The 20,457-nt window shown below is 44.1% G+C and overlaps 1 protein-coding gene across 2 annotated transcripts; it reads left to right on the plus strand.

The window, feature by feature from the left end:
* Positions 1 to 1,852: 1,852 nt before the first annotated feature.
* Positions 1,853 to 5,908, plus strand: LOC127293886 (putative F-box/kelch-repeat protein At1g15680). 2 transcript variants are annotated; one of them, XM_051323596.2, is made up of 4 exons: positions 1,853 to 2,111; positions 2,203 to 3,093; positions 3,609 to 3,675; positions 5,116 to 5,908. In XM_051323596.2, exons 2-4 carry the CDS (start codon positions 2,215 to 2,217, stop codon positions 5,253 to 5,255), a joined length of 1,086 nt encoding a protein of 361 aa, XP_051179556.1. In that variant the 5' UTR covers positions 1,853 to 2,111; positions 2,203 to 2,214; the 3' UTR covers positions 5,256 to 5,908. The 2 variants fall into 2 exon arrangements, with proteins under 2 accessions (XP_051179556.1, XP_051179555.1); XM_051323595.2 differs by having other exon boundaries at positions 2,203 to 3,394; positions 5,116 to 5,253.
* Positions 5,909 to 20,457: the final 14,549 nt, after the last annotated feature.

Genomic DNA, 20,457 nt, shown 5'->3' on the forward strand with positions numbered 1-20,457 from the left:
CAAGGATTTGGGTTCGGTTGAGCACTTGTACAAGTCGTATGTCTCCAATGTTATTCTCTTACAGGAAGGGTAGAGTAGAACTATTGGACATGATAAAGTGTAGAAGAGGTTCTTTTGCTGTCACCGTTTCCCCCATCGCCCTCTTCCCTACAACCTACCTCGGCACCAGAAAGTATCTTGCATTTTACTGTATACTTGCATCAATATTCTCTTCTCAATTAGATTGTGTATTTTCTAACGGCAGACGTAGTTATTATCTCCAGAATTCTAAAGCTCCACTAGTTTCATATTTTCCTTGCTGTGGTATAACTTAGTGATCTGATAACCTTTCTCGCAGATGAGAAATCTCATTACGTGACAATGGACCCCATCACATCCCCGAAGAAACTTGCATGTGAAAGCGAGCATTGAGAAGAAAATTGACAACGTCGTCGAGGAGGCAATGGTGTTCGCTGACGCGAGCCAGCTCTCTCCACAGAGAAAGCTGCTGGAGACTGTGTTCACCGATCCCGAGGGCTTTGGCATCCGTCCCGATCAGTTTTCTTTTTCTCAGCCGACATTTCTGAAATCTCGGCGAAAACTAGAACTTTTTATCGAACAAGATATACCGGTATTTATATAATTTTCTTGAATTTATTTTTTTTAAACAATTTTTGGACAAATTGAAGACAAATCTAGGACAACATTATGACTGGTATTTTTGCTATTTCGAAAAACTGGTAATACCGCTGCCCACTGGTATTTGTTTGCAACCGAGAAAGGAAAAAAACCTTGGTCCTGATGTTAGGTACAGGTGCGAGGACCCCAAGTTGGTGCATGTCTAAAGCACGATCTAGGAAGCTCTAAATAATTCTACATATAGACTGGTTTGTAGTAATTTGTACAACATTACATTGGAAGGAATGTGAAAACATATATTGGTTGGAATTGGAGCTGTTTCACTGGGTTGTTCCAGTTGCTTTGTCCAGTCTCAGCTCATAAGAAAAGACGACACCCCTGGTCACATGTTTGAAGATAAGTACAAAGAGGTATCAAACTTATGGATCGAAACCATCAAGTGCGCAAGCCAGATAAATGCACTGGATCTTTCTGGCTGGAGACCCCTAGATCTTGTAACTATGTGATGCACTGGATAAATGCACTGGATCTTGCACTGGATCTTTCTGGCCAGGAATCGTTGATTTTTTTCCCATTGATCTCGGTTGTTGGTCGAAGAAAATCCTACTAGATTTGCACTTACCAAACTCACTGCATCATTGGTTTTTGTGTCAATTTAATAAATCATAGAAGAATATTAAATAAGAAAGCCAATATGCTACTACCAACCATAGGTAAAAACAACACCTTTTTTTTCTATTTTTCAGCTTGCTGATTTTGTAATTCACCATCAGTCAAATTTTCTGTCCATTGCCAATTGGCAGTAGCTACAGGTCTGTAATGTGAAGAAATAATTTTTTTCCTTATTCTTTTCTTCAGTCTTCTTTTCTGTAATGTGGGAATATGTATCTACTCATTATTGAACATGTTTTTTTTTTCCTTTCAGTTTAGCATTCTCAGTCTTCCAATTCATTTCTGTTCTCCACATAATTTCTTCGACGTTCTTCATTTCTCATTTTCAGCCTTCAGTGCTCTGATCGTTCTTTCAGTGTTTCGTTGCTTCAGTCTTCCGTTGCTTCTTTTTGTGCCTTGATCCAGCCTTTACGGCAGGGCTCGACACCTACAAGGCCGGGGTTACTGAGAGCAACCTGTATTCCAGCATTAGGACATGGCGCTTTACCTTAGTCAGCATCAGTTCTGAAGACCGTTTCCAAAACCATATAGCTGTGAGGGGCAGCCAGAAGGTTTGCTCACCAAGTGGAAAAGATCGTGGTACCAACATGGCAATTCATCAAAAGAGAAGCAATATGGAGAGAAGCAATATGGAGACGAAGCAAAGTCACCTCTCCACCCGTGTGGTTCTCCCATTGACTTCACGCCCTCCCATCCTCCGACCTCCGACCTCCGACGTTAGGTTCCGCTCCGAGTCTGACCTCCGCCTACCTCCTCCGCCCTAGATCCTCCCGGCGACCGACAGCGGCCTCCCACGCGGCCCTCGAAGCCTGGAAGAAACGGTGAGCTCCCCTACTTTCTATCGCTTCCCCAATTTCAGTTTGGTACACGTATCCTGAGTCCTGACGATTCTCGGCTGGTCTTCTCTTTTAGGAAACGTAGCTCATGATGCTGCGCCTGCTGCGCGGTCGAGCCAAAGCTCAGACTGGCAGCAGCCACCATTCCTCGCCGCCGGCGCCAGCACCAGCGCCGAAGACGCCGCTGGACGACGAGGACCTCCTGCAGGAGATCCTCCTCCGCCTCCCTCCGAAGCCATCGTCCCTCCCGCGCGCCTCCCTCGTTTGCAAGGGATGGCGCAGCATCCTCTCCGACCCTGAGTTCCTCGAACGCTTCCGCAAACACCACCAGAAACCGCCTCTGCTGGGCTTCTTCGCAGGCCATGTCCATGCAACACCCGTCTTCACTCCCATCCTCGACTCGCCCGACCGCATCCCTGCCTCCCGCTTCCCCGTGCCGCAGAGCCACAGCCGCAACGACGAGTGGCGCTTCATGGGCTGCCGCCACGGCCTCGCCGTGCTGCTCGAGGTGTCCCGTCGCGAGGCCGTGGTGTGGCATCCCCTCACCGGCCAGCAGCGCCATGTCAGTTTTCCACCGGGGATGCACACCGACGATTGGAATCGCTGGCATGCCGCGGTGCAGTGCGCCGATGCCGCGGGCGGGCATGTGCACGGCGACTGCTTCTCCAGCCCGTTCAAACTGGTGCTGATCCTGGTCGCCCAACGCGCGCGAGCGTTCGCCTGCCTCTATGAATCAGCTTCCGGTGCCTGGGGAGATATTGCGTCGACGGCGACCAGGGATACTATTTGTTATACGGAGCCCAGTGTCCTCATTGGGGATGCATTTTGCTGGTTGCTTGGTGAAGCTGATATCCTTGCGTTTGATATTCAAAGGCAGAGCCTTGGTGTCATTGAGAAGCCAGATATGAAGCGCTACTTCGATTCTTCTGTTCGACTCTTCCGGACAGAGGATAATGGACCTGGCCTGGTATGTTTGTCAAAACTGACCATCCAACTATGGGAGAGGAAATCCTACTGTGATGGGGATGTCGGATGGGTGATGCTGCAGAAAACTATTAAACTGAAGGGGCTATTTCCTCGCAGAATGCCAAGTTATGACAAATTCGTACGTCTTAGTGGGTATGACGAGGACACAAATTTGATAGTTCTAACTACGGATACTGGCAATTTCACGCTCCAACTTGACTCGGCCAAGATCAGACATATTATTAAAAGAGATTACATTTGTCATAACACCTTTTATCCATATACAAATTTCTATACCGCAGGTAATACATATCTATCTTACCCGGCCATTCACAAACTGCTAACTACCAAATAGTATAATTTTTTAATAGAGAGAGGATATACACCTGGAAGCCTAATTGAATTTCCGGCAACAACTGGAGAAAAAAGAATATAGTGAAACTTTATTTCATATTTGACTTATAGTAATTGAACTTCTTATTTTTGATTGATGTATTGGGATTCTCTTTCATGTAGGGAGGGGAGTTGGGTGGAAATGGGTGGACCAGAAACTTTGAACATATGAGATCAGCTAATGCACTATGTAAGTGTAACAGTTTGAGATAAATTTATCTTTTTGCTATGTGTATAGTTTTTTTTTTGCTTAGTTACTCAATTTGTAAGATGATTTATGATCTACTGTTTTACGCTTTCTAGTGTATGCATTCGATTAATTTGTAGAAAACCCTGTTTCAGCACAATGGAGAGCCAGTCCATTGGGAACGTCGAGCTCCGATATGTGCAAAGCTAAGAGATCAGCTATTAGATTGATGCACTAGCCAAGTTTTCAAAAGTACGAACTGTTGGAAAGGGCTAGGCTATATATTTTAACAACCCCCTCACATCTAGGCTGGATAAATGGAAATACACTAGACGTGGGTAATCAGGGTCCAACCTATTTGGAGTAAATTCAATAGTGCAATGGGTAGGTCCCGAGACCTTGTATCTCTGATACCATATTAGATTGATGCACCAGCCAAGTTTCCAAAAATCCAAACAATTGGAAAGAGCTAGGCTATATATTATATATTTTAACATTAGCATGTGGTGTTAACAGGACAAGCCATGTTACTGTATCAGGCAATACAATTTTTTCTGTTACAGGACTGACAGTATGTCTAGGTTTGAGTGTCTGACTGCTCGAACGCCAAGTAGTGTAACATTGCCAGCCCACTTGCTGTTCTCTCTCCCTCAAATTTTCCATGGAGATTCACTGCGTTGTTTCTCTTTTTCTTTGCTCGGCTCCAGAGTCAAGTACCATTAGGAATCTTGTAGTTGGATTAACGTTAGTTAACCAATGACACTGGGATGTTTTTCTGGGTACGTCTTAGAAGTGGCATCTGGTGGTAGGCGGGGTGTAGATTTGTGGTTCCATGGTTCTCTCCTAATTATCATTCTAATTTATGAATTGACCAGCGCTTACATTTCCAAAAAAAAAAAATGGCTTTGAGTTCCATACGAGATGTTTCTTCTTTGTACTCTGTTCGCTTCTATATGCACATGGTACACAAAGCAATCCAGGAATTTGAGTTTTTCCTCCGATGGAGTCACTGCTCTTATAGTTTCTACTGCGAGCACGTGTACTTATGTAGTAGCAAAAACTCTTGAGAACAAGTGAAATATAATGGTTGAAGTTGTGCAGTAACAAACTAACCGTTCTCTGTTTGTGATGTTAGTTTTGCCCAATAAAACTTGGATGATTCTGCTATATATGGATTTTTCTGTATTGACCTTTGCGCAATGGTTAATTAAAGTTAATGTCTATTGTTGGAATCATACAAATTCTGTCTGTTCTGTGAGAGAATACTACAAATTGACTTGACCGAGATTATATCTGCAGCCATCTATAGCTAAATTCAGGTTGATGCGGTGCGGAACTGGCTTTTCGGTATAGGTTCTTCCCAGGGGCGGAGCTAGCTATATGGCGAGGTTTGGCGGCCGCCATACCTAAATTTTGATGCTAATACTATGTACATATATGCAGATATGCTTCAGGTTTGTCTTCTGCTGAATACTGACTGCTTCCATCGATGGGAATCAGCGCATCGGTGCTGTTTAGCGAGCCGGAAAAGATCGAACCGGTGGTTTCCCCCCGTGTTGGGCCTGGGGATCAGTTGGGCCTGATCGGTAGATCACTTGGGCTGTGCCTGTACGCTCATTGGCATCGAGAGTCAAAAACTGATCGACACACGATATCACAACACCGAAAACCGAAACACGATCCTGCCGCCGACTCACAAACCGATCGCGATTGTGCGGAGCGGAAGCAATCAAAACCGCGGCCGCCGGCCAATGCGACGAGGCCGTGACCGGCGACTGGGCGAAGAAGGATCTGGCGCGGAAGAAAAACACCAAATACGTAATGCAAGGTACTGTATTTGATTTCGGAACTCAATATGGACTTCGAATTCTGAAACCAATCTGACTAAAATAAACTCCAGTACAAAATCTGCTATAGTGCTCTGAATGATTAGTTGATTGATTTTACCCTGGCTGTCTCCGTGATTTTCTTATACATATATAAAAAGACTTTTTTGGCAAAGTATGTGACGGTAGCAGCTCAAACTTAGCTCCTCATCCCAAGGCAGAGAGTGAAGAGGAAAAACATACATGTTCATGATCTGATAGTTGGTCAAGAGAAAGAGGATCTCAATGAAGAGTGAAACTCAGATCACATTTAGTGAGGTATTTTCAGTACAACAATTTATTTTAACATTGCGAAATTATATTGTACATGTTGAACAAAGTAATATTTATCTAGTGGAGTTTTGCATTTTCTCATTTATCGACTCCGCCACACCTAAAATATTTTCCTGCCTCCGCCAATGGTTCTTCCATTGTGTGTGGTGTGTTGGCCTGTGATACGGTCGAAGTCCTGTACCTGTATGCAGTATGTAGGTTGTGAGGTTGCCCCATGTGTGGTGTGGCCTGTGAAGTGGACTTCCACGTTTTAACTTGCATCATGCCTAGACAGTGATTTATGTGTTTGTTTGAGTTAACAACTGGCTGTGTGCTGCGAAGTCCGTATCTGCAACTGATGTTTTCGTAGTTGTTCATGAGAGTGCGACACTTGGTAATTTTTCGCCTGAATGTGTGCATTACTTGGCTCCGTTTACATGCATGCACCGGACCTTTCAATGTACAGCGTATTTAACTCGAGGAAGTTCTTGATTTGGTTTTACAAGTCTAGTTCTGGGCCTGCTACTAGTTTTTTTGCTTGTCCCGAATGTACACTGATTTTTTTTTCCCGAAATGGGCAGCCTGACCTCTGCATCAATCGATGCATACGGTTTTTAATTGCATTATTTAGAGAGTAAACAATTAAACATAGTTACATATTACTACAAATCACGGATCACACAGAAATTTCTTACTCACTCTGTTCCATAATTCTTGCTGTTACAGAAATGAGACGAGCATGCTAAGCCTTTTCAGTCTATATACTGACTTGATAAGCTTGCAATAGTGACCAGACGTATTAGAATCAACAAAACCAGGAGGTTGACGCATATATACCTCCTCATCCATAAAACTATAAAAAAATGCATTTTGAATGTCAAGCTGATAAAGATGCCATCCGTGAGAAAGACCCGTAGAAAGCAATAACCGATGGTAGCTGGCTTAATCACATGACTGAAAGTCTCATCATTGTCTAGATCATAGCGCTGCTTACACCGTTTAGCAACAAGAAGCACCTTGTACCTTTCAATGGAACCATCCGCGGGAAGCTTCACCTTCAAAACCCACCGTAAATCAATTAAATTAACACCATAAAATAGGGGGTACCAGTTACCGAGTGTCATTAGCCTGGGGAGCAGAAAAATCGGCCTCCATAGCATCATGCCAGTGAGGAGTGCAGAGAGCTTCTTTGTAATCACGAGGTTCATGTGTGTGTTTTAGCGATGCATGATCCACTAGAACACAGGTCCAGGCTGCCGTCAGTGCGCTGTTTAGGCTGACGTATGCCAAGGCTCTGACGGGTAATAAGACCAGCTGGAGGAGGTGGTGGAGGTGGCGTGATCAACTTGGGCGACGATAATGCATGAGCTGGCGACGGTGTCGTAGTAGGGGAGACGGACGATGTTGATGTCGGGGAGACCGACCGACTTGTCCACGAATCAAGGGACAACAACGGATCCGGGCAGTTGTCATCGGCAAGGGGCGCTACCAAGGAAGGACGCTAAAGTGCATCAGGATCATAACGATGTGGGGGCACGTCAGGTGCGCATGGAGGAGAGGATCTTGGCGCGGGGCGGGAGCCCGAGGTGGAGCCGACCTGCAGCTCAGTTGGATGCACGCAGCCGAGGAAGGGCGAGCCGAGGCGCTGCATGGCTACATGCAGCCCGAGGCAACACCATGCAACGACATCATCTAATCGACATAAATAGGCGGTGAGAGTAGGATTAAAACCTTCAAGCGACTTCCGAGTCCGATATCTGCACCATGGTCAGCAAGCAAAGACGAGGCATGTGCAACATTCATAAAGTGGTCAGCTGAAAGTAAAGAAAATTCTGAGGCAGACGGTAAAGCTGGAGAGTTCGGCATGTTGACAAAGGGGAACACATTCTCGTCAAATATGATGTCCCTAGAAACGTAGACACTATTAGACGGAACATGAAGAAATTTGTATCGCTTATGAAGAGTTAACCAAAAAACACAAACTTCTTCAAACACAAATTAAGGTTATGATTATTAGAGGGCCAAAGGTGTGGCCATCAACCACACCCGAAGAACTTAAAAAAGGTGTAGGCAGGTGTTTCATTAAGAAGCCTGAGATAAGGAGTTATATATAAATGGGAAGACAGGCCACTAGGAAGCATGGTAATAAGGAAACAAGCTGTATCAAAGGCATCATTCCAATAGCATAATGGGACGGACAAATGTGCAAGAAGGGTAAGACCGTTTTCAACAATGTGATGGTGCTTACGCTCGTCAGTGCCATTTTGTTGGTATTTGTGAGGACAAGATATACGATGTGAGACACCCAGCTTATGAAACAAGGGATAGAGTTTTTCATACACACCACCCCAATTGCGATTTAATTAGGAGGCATTCAACATGTTTTTGGAATTGGAGAAACATATCATAGACATCAAAATTATGCTTAAATAAATAAATCCAAGTGAAACTACTCTAAGCATCAACAAAAATCACATAAAAACGACGTCGACTAGCACACAGTTTGGGCAGAGCCCCACACATCTGAACAAATTAGTTAACAGTATAACTAGCCTACCTAGGAGCCTCCACAACGATTTGAGAACCTGAACCGTCGGATCGGATCATCTAACGGTGTAGACCAGCCAGTAATCCCGAAGTTTGCGTTACGGAAGATTTCCTCGATCAATCGCGTTTAAAAGGCCGTTTAAAAGGCCCGTTTTCATTGCAGGGCTGCTACTCCCTGAATTGACTTAGGCCGCTCCAGGTTTGTTGGGCCCAAAACGCTCAAACGGGCCTAGGTGAGGTGCGGACCGTGTGGTGAAAGGGGGCTGACATTACCGTGGTGCGAGCATATGGACGGTCGGCCTCTTCGTCTTGCGCCGCCGCGGCTGTCGCCGCCATCACCGATATAGAGACTTCAATCTGGCGCCTTTCCCTCTCCTAAGAGTGGAGGCGTTGCCCCAGTCTCCGCAGGCGATGGAGAGACGGCGGCTGGCTGTTGAAGCGGGTAGCGGCGGGCGAGCGGCGACGACGGCGGACGAGCGATGGCAAGGCGAAATCGACTGTCAAGGTGTGGTATTGGCCCGAAAAAATGGTAGATCCTGGATGTTGTATGAGTGAGGTTGTACTAAGACTAGGTATAAATCCTAACCCTGCCTTTTCTCCATCCTTTATTTTAAGCCCCGAGCCTTTTGATGATCGCTGTAGTTCTCTTATTTTTCAGCATGATGGTCGCTCTGCTCTTCTCCAACCCAGTAGAGTTTCTATCATGGGTTTCAAGGGAAGGAGACTGAAACAAGTACGAAGGATCGTGGAGAAAAATAAAGAATTGAGGTGCTTTCTATGTGCGAGCTCCTAATTCTATGTGTGACCTTTCTCAAATCCTGCCCTAGGCAGTGAAACCTAGGATGTTTCGCACGAAGGTTAAGAAGGGAATTTGCATCATATTGCTGTTGGGGTACTAATACTACTACCTAAAAGTAAACTTGTATGATATGCCTCGTTGTTTTCTAGGAAAATATGCCTCGTTGTTTTCCAGGAAGAATGGAATGTTGAACAAGCGTTGGGAAAGAAACATACACAATCTTTGCAAGTCCTCAGCACAGCCTAGCAAGGTGGATTAATCTTTTTCATTGCATGATGTATGTTCTTATGTTTTTATTTGACCTGTCCATCCTACACTCTAAAAATTTCTTGTTATACTTTCCAAAATAAGTGCAGTTTGTACCATATTACTTGAATTCATAGGACACATCTATAGGCCGTACAATTTCCTTTTTTTTTATTGTGTGTAAGGTGATAGATAGAAATGTTTCTTTCTGCAAAATTATTTTGCAACAGTGTTGTTGCTTGATTAATTTGCTATTCTAGACATTCTAGATTTATTTTGAACCGAAGAGTGTTGACCATTTCCTGAGTGCCAACATTCATCATAGAAATGACAAGAGAAATTCCACAAGCAATCCGAGGGAGCGGATGAAAACAAAAGAACAAAATGTTAGTGAACAATTGGTATTTTTTATACCTGTAGAATGCTACAGCTCCATCTGATTCTGCCATTCCCGCCATTGGCTATAATGAAGTTGCTGGTATTGCAGTGTCTTGAAATAATCACTGACATTCTATTCTATACTTTAGTATTTGGAGTATCGGTTGTTTTTAATCCATTTGTTTTTGAAGAATGTTCTTATTATAGTAGAATGGTCATCTTGTGGTTGTGTGTATGCTCTAATTGTGGAATGAGTGAATTCAGAAACAGAAGCAGATGAGAATGTGGGAACTGGCTTATCGCAACTAATGTGGAAATGCCCCTAAAATCACAATATGTCACGGGGTAATTTTATTCTGCATCTCTTCATGACCTTGAATATCACCTTTAGCAACAAGTTTTGTGTAAGCTTGCATGTATATCAGTTTTATGGCACCGGTCAAGTGATTTCTAAGAAGGTGAATGTGCTGATAGCTGCTTGCCTCATGATTTTTTCTTTACAGATAAATCAATACATTTTCATCGATATCACTATATTTTTCACGCTCTACAAGAAACTTATATCTTCAATGCTTTTTTAGTCTGGACGCATTGAAATAATGACGATGGATCTGAGCCTTCTCCCTCCTGTAACTGCCGCTATTAGTGGAGGTGTGTTACGCTTTGTTTACCTTCGTTCCTCCATATATATTGCGTCTTGTCTGAGCCTTCTCCCTCCTGTAACTGCCTCTCGACTCCCCTTCTGTGAAAGCCATGAGCACAGCCGCTGCCTCCAATCCCGTCGGCAAGATGCCCGGCTTATTCTTCATGTAACACTGACATCGATAGGTAATGATTTGCTTACTAATCCAGTTTTACTGACCAAGTTCATGCCTTAATAAAACAGGTTATGCACGAGAAGTGGCAGTCAGGTTTCACGTCAGATACAATGCTACACATGTTGTTGTTTGCACGCACACATGTAAACTTACACATTCTTATTTCAATTCTATCTTATCAAATTGCATATGTACTGTTTGTACAGATCCAACAAAGGCTAATGGATTAATTTTAGCTGCTTCAAGGTATTCTTGATTGTGGGACTTTTTGAGAAACTTGGATAGTTTGTAATTTGCACGAAAACTGAATTTTGTATGATTCTAAGAAGAGTCTCTCGTGGATTATTATTTAAAATATATTGTATTTTGTACCTAAGTTTCAAGAAACTGATTTTAATACGATGTTAACAATATTTCTAATGGATTAATATTGAAAAAGTATTTATCTAAGGATAGAGAAACTGAATTTAGGTAGTGCTCACAGACCATTACTTGAATAAAATATTTAAAACTAAACATAAGGTAATTTACAAGCAATCACAAATATTTTCTATTTCAATTTTAATCCCACTTTCCTTCTCTAGGTTATTTTTGTACTTTGCTTTTCTTAGTACAAAGTACCAGGAGATATGTGACAAGACACCAATATATATGGTCGGCAGGTGCTACTATGACAGTCACTTAATAGTACAGAATACTAGGAGATGTATGATTCAAGTTCAACTGATTGTTTCTGGAAGGCATGCAACCAGCTCCCCTAATATCTATTTTTTGCCGCATCATAATATTATTGGAAGGACTTGTCATGGTACTTCTTGTAAGTACATATATATGCAGCTCCGTGGAGGCTGAATTGTTATAGTACTTCGTGATCCGTATCTATGAGCTTTGTTGAACGTTGAACTTATTATATCACCGACACTACAGTTCTCTCGTTTGTTTACGTAAGTGGCTATTTGTTATAGTACTACATCATCCTTATATGTCTAGAGTATCATTAATCAAAATTGTTCCAGTTATTGATATGTACGGCAACTTTTTATCATCTGCATAGGCAAAGGTTAACTGCAAATGTACAAACAGTTAAAATTGAAGATTGTCTATGCAGCATGCACGGGCTGTATGTACATACTAATAATAAGTAAAAGACAACTACTTAGGGAAAAATACCACCCAGAAAGCTTTGCAAATGCCCTGATTTACCTACTGCCCTAAGGTATGCTCCAGTTCTACTGCTGCCCTAAGGCACGCCCTGTTCTACCTACCACCGTAAGGTTTGAACAACTTCTATTGGACATATGATTTTTATTGACTTACTAGGGACGGGCGTGGCAACGCGTGCCATTATGTTCTAGTAATCTCTAAGAGCAATTTTATTACACGAGTATATAAGGAGAAGGGTAACTGATGAATCTTCCCTTGCTGACAAGCATCACAAACAGACTCAATTTTATTGGACTCATGTGTAGATGGTAACTCATGACTACGAAGAACATGCTAAACGACTTGTAATTCTGGATGTCATAGACAACGGTGCCACATATCATGTGACGCATTGACACCTGAAAGGGCTTAATTGATGACATGCGTTTTAATCTCATATAGACACCCACAACAACTACCTCTAAAGATGGGTGTTCTTGTGTCCAGGCCCTTTACAAAAAGATCATGATGATGAAATTCAATAAAGATATTATTGTTATGGGAAAGTTTACTCATAGACAACAAATTATGGGTAGCTTCATGGACATGAATGACATTATTTAGAGTTAGAGACCTAGAAGACGGCGTGGATAAAATAGTCTGGCCAATATTATGAATGTGCATATCTGCTCCATTAGCTATGTGAACGTGGTTAGTGCACGATGTGATAAGCCTCAACCGTAGTGAGCTTGTCGAGCTCATGAGTGATGTGGTGCGTACCGCCAGAGTCCGCGCACCACGCCGGGTCTGCCATCTGAAGGGCACCCTCAGAAGCGGACATCACCATAACAATTTGCTTCTCCATATTACTCCCATAATTACCAATGCCTAGGAAATCGTGGTTGAACCGCTTGTGGCACATAGATGCCAAAGGCGCGGAATCTCGCATAGCTGGCAGACGACAGATCTAGGCCCAATGTTGGTTTTGGGCGTGGTGGATTGAGGTGCTGTCTTCGCCGATGGTGAGATGGACAACACTGGAGGCTAGGGTCCACCACGAGTAGCTCCATACGCGGCGACAGGTGCAGCAGGCGCATTCAAGTGTGCAGAAGGATAGTGCGAAGAGCCGCCTGAGCGGTGCTGAGCCAACGTTCTATTCTGTAATGTGAGTTGCGAGAACAAGTCGCGAATCAGTATAGGAGTGGTACAATTAGTCACCACTTCATAGAGGGCATCATACTCTTCATCAAGACCGACAAGTATGTATGAGCCAAACTCCACATCACACAAAGGCTCGTCAATGCTTGTAAGGGAATTTGAGAGTGCCTTCATCAAATGGAAATAGGCATTAATCGTCTTGTTTCTTCTGCTCAGCCATCTCCTGTCGAATATCATATGACTTGGCAATAGAGGTAGCGGCGAAAGCTCCACTCATAGTCTCACAAGCTTCATGAGAAGTGCCTGAAAACATGATTATTCCAAGAACGCCTTCAGTCATCGAGGAGACAAACCCTGAGAGAATAGCGCGATCCTGTTGATTCCAGTGTTGATGCGCCGGGTTAGGCGCATGATGCATGCCACCGGCGTGAGGGACAGTATACCAGAATAGGTAATTTTCGCTCATCAGTCTGATGGTGATCGACGAGGCACTGGTGAAGACAAGGGGCACACCATGAGGTAGAAAGAATCCTTGTTGAAACCCATGCTGGATCGTAGGCGTCGGCCTAGGTGTTGGCGTAGAGCCGTACGACGGTGTCGAAGTAGAGCCATAGGATAAGGCCGACCCTGCAGATGGTGAGCCAAACCCTGTCATAGGTATTGTCAAGGGCGGCGCCGTCGGTGATGATCGGTACCCTAGCATATGTGCCATCGGGTACCCATGGTATCCGGGATAGTCAGTCATGGGCGAAAATGCCATCGCAGGTTGAAGACCAACACCGTGACCTAGGGAGGCCGCGACTAGGGCAGACTCAGTTTAGAACGCTGCTAGAGAAAACGATCCCATCGTCGTCGAGTTGTGTAGGGAAGGCGATGCAGACGCTAACATGGAGGAGTCGACAATCGTCATCGCGCCCGGGAGCGATGGAGGTAACCGGCATCGTGGCCAGCGACGAGGTCACCGGCACGGTCACAGACCCTATTCCATTGGGGTGGAGGCCATTGCGACAAGGGCGGAGGCGCAAGAAGGTGCACCGGCGGCGCCAAAAGCGAAGGGAGGCGGCGGCCGACTAGGTCAGAAATGCTGCTCTCATACCATGAAAACGTAAAGGGAAAAGTGTATGGGCCATCCCGACGTGCCTTGTCGGGTAGGAATCTTCTCATTATATATGTATAAGGTATTACAAGAGTTGGATATGTATACGATACAGTATACGTAACATATTCTAACATCAAGCAGTTTGGAACAAAAATGACATACACGGCAATGGAGCTACACCACGGGAAAACTACACGTTGCCGTGTGAAGAATCGCACGGCAAAGGACCCTGTACGCCCGGCAAAAGCCTTGCCGTGCGTGGACGCACGGCAAAGAACGGCCGGCAAAGGTTCCGACGGCAACATGCACGTTGCCGTGCGCATCGCCAATTTACACGGCAAAGGCCTTTGCCGTGCGGCAGGTGCTTTGTCGTGCGCTGTGGTGTTTGCCGTGCGCGGTGACGTTGCCGTGCGGCATGCTCTTTGCCGTGCACGACGACGTTGCCGTGCGGCAACTCTGTGTCGTGCCGCTGGCTTTGACGTGCGCCCGCATGCCAGCCCGCACGCTAAAGACCCCTCCAACACACCCCCAGGAGCTCCCAGGAGCACAAGTGAGCGCCACGTGGCTCCTTTGCCGTGCGTGTGCACATGGCAAAGTGACCAAAAGTCCTTTGCCGTGTGCATACACATGACAAAGGCCCCTGTTTTTTTCAAATTTTTTTTGCTGTTTTTTGAATATTCCCTGCATTTCAAAAATAACATTTGACAATAGAGCATATACAACATATAATCTTCAACATATCATCACCAAACACATCGACAACACCACAAAAACATGCATACAATGCATTACATAGAGTCCATCCACACAAGTTAAATAACAATGTCCATTATTACAATCCATTACAAGTGCATACAATCCATTACAACAACGACAAGTGCACGACGACGAGTTCATAGAATCGATGCCATAAACCTTGTCCTCCTCCATTGCTTCCCATGCCATCATCGTCATTGTCTTGTCCTCTTCCTACAAGGTTGATGAAATTAGCATTTGCATTTGCATATTGACATGGAATTGAACAAGTAGTAGAATTTGCATGTTGACATGGAATTGAACAAGCATGGATCCATGGCTACACTTGAACAAGTACAAGAAGCTGGTTGGGGACAAGTGTAGGAGGACTCACCGGGGATCAGGTTCCGGATGATGTTCGTGTTGTTCACGGTGTAAGGTGTGGTCACCGGGCTCTGAGTGGACGGTGGCAGCATCCACGGCAAGGAGTAAGGAGGAAGAGGAAGACTCCCCGGTGGAGAAGACACATTGGTCTGGCTCATCAGCCAGTTCATCTGTGCCTGGTGCTGCTGGATCATCTGCTGCATCATCTGTGTCTGGTGCTACTGGTAGTCCAGAATCTGCTGGTCCATCTGCGCCCTTTGCTCCTGGGCCTCCTGCTCCTTTGCTGCCATCTCAGCCTATGTTGTGTTACCGCGATGTCATTAACATTTCAATGGAAAGCATGTAAAGGAAAGGTAGAGGCCCGAGGAATAACATACCCGTAACCGCTCGACAGCTACATCCGAAGCCCGTGGCCGGGTCTCTACCTGAGGCTGGCCGCTCTTACGACCACGACGGATCTGGAGGAGAGAGGGAATAGTTGCTGGGTCGACGCACCCTTCACCAAGCCATAGGCGGCCATGCTTCATGCCTTCTCCCGCAAGCACCGCAACCTCAGGGTCAAAGTCCTCGGCCTCTTCATTGGCGCCCTCGCCGTACTTCTGCTTGAACTTCGAGGCATACGACGTACACTGGGTCTCGGATTGTGGGCTAACCCATATGGACCCCGTCTCAGGATGCGGTGTCTTCCTTCGCTTCATCTTTTTGAGCAAGCTAAAGACGTTTGGCTTCGCTCCTGTCCCGACTTCCTGCAAAAGAGAACATGTAATTAAGTGATGTGGCACACCCTTGCGGAGTTAACAATATATAACATGAATTGAAAGAATGAAGGAACAATTTGCTCGAAAGGGGCCCTCTTAAAAATGTCAATTTGGGCCGAGAGAGACAGAACCTAGCTCCTGCTCACGTACAACCAAACGCGGTCTCATCCTGTCCCACGCGATCCCTTTCTACCAGCCGCACGCGACATGGCCCCACATGACGCGGCCCCACACGTCAGCACGGAACTGTCAACTAAACGGGAATCCTCCCGTTCGAGCTCCTTCTGCGGGTTTCAGACAAGGGCTTGGGGAAAACTGAGGAAAATCTAAGCGGCTAGTGACATGGGTATACCCTTCGGTACCCATTATTAGTATACCTGGCTTGGCTATGCCCAATATGAAGAAGGCCCAACAAGGCAACCCGAAGAAGTATTCGACTAGGACTCTTGTAAAATACTAGGCTGGTTGCATATATAAAGCTAGCTAGGGCACTCGACAGAGAGGAGGCTAACAGATAGACAATAGATAGACAACATAGCTCCGCCTATGGCGGCACCCTATAAACAGACATATGATCATATACTGGATTGCTAGTAGCACGTAGGGATCCTCCACCGAGGGGACCCGAAGCTGGGTACGTCGTGTGCCTAATCTCGCTCCCGGAATCTCCATCGTCGCTCTCTCCCGAAACCCAAGTCTACAATACGTAGGCATTGGCGAGGTGTTCCCTCGTCAATTGGAGCCGTCTGTGGAAATCACGACGCTGGATTTTGTTATCTGGGCGGGATCCCTGAAATTCGTCGGACAACATCGCCACAAACCGTCAATTCACGCAGCAGCTCTTTCAAAACAGCTAAGTGCTTCTACCGTCTCGCAAATATTAGATCTAACAAGAGTACTAGATATTCTAGATAATATAAGCTGCGTTGTATTTGTTGATTGCTAATGATGTCTACGCATGCTTCTATTCCTGTAGACAGTGTTGGGCCTCCAAGAGCAGAGGTTCGTAGAACAGCAGCAAGTTTCCCTTAAGTGAATCACCCAAGGTTTATCGAACTCAGGGAGGTAGAGGTCAAAGATATCCCTCTCAAGCAACCCTGCAATTAAGATACAAGAAGTCCCTTGTGTCCCCAACACACCTAATACACTTGTCTGATGTATAGGTGCACTAGTTCGGCGAAGAGATAGTGAAATACAAGTAATATGGATGATTATAAGTAGTAATTGCAATCTGAATAAAAATGGCAGCAAGCGAACATGTAGCAAAACTTGTTGGAAACGGTATTTCAATGCTTAGAAACAAGGCCTAGGGATCATACTTTCACTAGTGGACACTCTCAACAATGATCACATAATTGAATAAATAAATGCTACTCTCAAACACTCGCTTGTTGGATAACAAACACCATTCATTGTGTAGGGCTGCAAAAGCACACCTCAAGCCGGAGTAAACAAGCTCCACAACGTCATAAAGGAATCACACACGATGCGCACACTGTCACCATCACACCGTGGAGAGTGACTCCGGAGTTCATATTAAAGTAACCTCTAGAGTGCATAATAGACAAGAGTAACATCTACATATTCAACTAGATTACAAAGCTCATGATCACATAAAGATCACACCATGGGAGAGAGAGATGAACCACATAGCTACCGGTAGAGCCCTCAGCCTCGGGGGAGAACTACTCCCTCCTCATCATGGGAGACAGCAACAGCAATGAAGATGGCGATGGAGTCGATGGAGATGGCTCCGGGGGCAATTCCCCATCCCGTCAGGGTGCCGAAACAGAGACTTATGTCCCCCGAATTAGGGTTTTTGGTGACGGCGGAGCTACGGAATTCTTCTGGAGAAATCATCGATCGTGCTAGGGTTTTCGGAGATGAAGGAATAAATAGGCGAAGGGCAGCGTCGGGGGAGCCAGGGGGCTCCCTCACCACACCTTGGCGCGGCAGTGGGGCCCCCGCGCCGCCCTATGGTGTGGGCCCCCTGCTGGCCTTCCTCGACTCTTCTTCGGCTTTCTGGAACACTCCGTGGAAAATAGGGCCGTGGGCTTTTGTTTCGTCCAATTCCGAGAATATTTGTAAACCAACTTTTCTGAAATAAAAAACAGCAGAAAACAGGAACTGGCACTGTGGCATCTTGTTAATAGGTTAGTCCCAGAAAATGCATAAAAACATTATAAAGTGTGAATAAAACATGTAGGTATTGTCATAAAACTAGCATGGAACATAAGAAATTATAGATACGTTGGAGACGTATCAAGCATCCCCAAGCTTAGTTCCTACTCGCCCTCGAGTAGGTAAACGATAACAAGAATAATTTCTGAAGTGACATGCTACCAACATAATCTTGATCAATACTATTGTAAAGCATATGAGATGAATGAAGTGACTCAAAGCAATGGTCTATAGTTTGCTAACAAATAGATAATGACTAAACAATAGAATCATATAGCAAAAACTTTTCATGAATAGCACTTTCAAGACAAGCATCAAAAAGTCATGCATAAGAGTTAACTCATAAAGCAATAGATTCTTAATAAAAGGTTTTGAAGCAACACAAAGGAATATTTAAGTTTCAGCAATTGTTTTCAACTTTCAACATGTATATCTCATGGATAATTGTCAACACAAAGTAATATGATGAGTGCAATAAGTAAGCATGTAAGAATCAATGCACACAGTTGACACAAGTGTTTGCTTCTAAGATAGAAAGAAGTAGGTAAACTGACCCTAGTGTGGCGTCGCCTCGTCGCCCCACTTCGTATCTCCCTCGGTCTTCTGGAAGCTTCGTGGAAAAATAAGACCCTGGGCGTTGATTTCGTCCAATTCCGAGAATATTTCCTTTGTAGGATTTCTGAAACCAAAAACAGCAGAAAACAGCAACTGGCTCTTCGGCATCTCATCAATAGGTTAGTGCCGGAAAATGCATAATAATGACATATAATGTGTATAAAACATGTGAGTATCATCAATAAAGTAGCATGGAACATAAGAAATTATAGATACGTTTGAGACGTATCAAGCATCCTCAAGCTTAGTTCCTACTCGCCCTCGAGTAGGTAAACGATAACAAAAATAATTTCTGAAGTGACATGCTATCATAATCTTGATCAATACTATTGTAAAGCATATGAGATGAATGCAGCGATTCGAAGCAATGGTGAAGATAATGAGTAAACAAATGAATCATATAGCAAATACTTTTCATGAATAATACTTTCAAGACAAGCATCAATAGGACTTGCATAAGAGTTACTCATAAAGCAATAAATTCAAAGTAGAAAGCTTTGAAGCAACACAAAGGAAGATATAAGTTTCAACAGTTGCTTTCAACTTTAACATGTTTATCTCATGGATAATTATCAACACAAAGTAATATAACAAGTGCAATAGGTAAACATGTAAGAATCAATGCACACAGTTGATACAAGTGTTTGCTTCTAGGATAGAAATAATAGGTGAACTGACTCAACAATAAAGTAAAAGATAGGCCCTTCGCAGAGGGAAGCATGGATTACTATATTTGTGCTAGAGCTTTTTATTTTGAAAACAAGAAACAATTTTGTCAACGGTAGTAATAAATCATATGTGTTATGTATAAGATATCCTATAAGTTGCAAGCCTCATGCATAGTTTACCAATAGTGCTCGCACCTTGTCCTAATTAGCTTGGATTAACATGGATTATCATTGCATAGCATATGTTTCAACCAAGTGTCACAAAGGGGCACCTCTATGCCGCCTGTACAAAGGTCTAAGGAGAAAGCTCGCATTGGATTTCTCGCTTTTGATTATTCTCAACTTAGACATCCATACCGGGACAACATAGACAGCAGATAATGGACTCCTCTTTAATGCATAAGCATTCAACAACAGTTAATATTCTCATAAGAGATTGAGGATTAATTGTCCAAACTGAAACTTCCACCATGGATCATGGCTTTAGTTAGCGGCCCAATATTCTTCTCTAACAATATGCATACTCAAACCATTTGATCATGAAAATCGCCCTTACTTCAAACAAGACGAACATGCATAGCAACTCACATGATATTCAACAAAGGTAAAAGTTGATGGCGTCCCCAGAAAACATGGTTACCACTCAACAAGCAACTTATTAAGAAATAAGATACATAGCTACATATTCTTCACCACAATAGTTTTTAAGGCTATTTATCCCATGAGCTATATATTGCAAATACAAAGGATAGAATTTTTAAAGGTAGCACTCAAGTAATTTACTTTGGAATGGCAGAGAAATACCATGTAGTAGGTAGGTATGGTGGACACAAATGGCATATTTTTTGGCTCAAGGATTTGGATGCACGAGAAGAATTCCGCTCAATACAAGGCTAGGCTAGCAAGGTTGTTTGAAGCAAACTCAAGTATAAAACGGTGCAGCAAGACTCACATATGAACATATTGTAAGTATTATAAGACTTTACATCGTCTCCTTGTTGTTCAAACACCTTAACCAGAAAATATCTAGACTCTAGAGATCAATCATGCAAACCAAATTTTAACAAGCTCTATGTAGTTCTTCATTAATGGGTGCAAAGTACATGATGCAAGAGCTT

The sequence above is a fragment of the Lolium perenne genome, chromosome 4, assembly GCF_019359855.2.
Source record: "Lolium perenne isolate Kyuss_39 chromosome 4, Kyuss_2.0, whole genome shotgun sequence".
NCBI classification, from domain to species: domain Eukaryota; kingdom Viridiplantae; phylum Streptophyta; class Magnoliopsida; order Poales; family Poaceae; genus Lolium; species Lolium perenne.

Coding starts and splice junctions, on each gene's coding strand:
- LOC127293886 (XM_051323595.2), top strand. CDS start 2,215: ATGATGCTGCGCCTGCTGCGCGGTCGAGCCAAAGCTCAGACTGGCAGC. Junction 3,395..3,608: donor TACAAATTTCTATACCGCAG/GTAATACATATC, acceptor TCTTTCATGTAG/GGAGGGGAGTTGGGTGGAAA.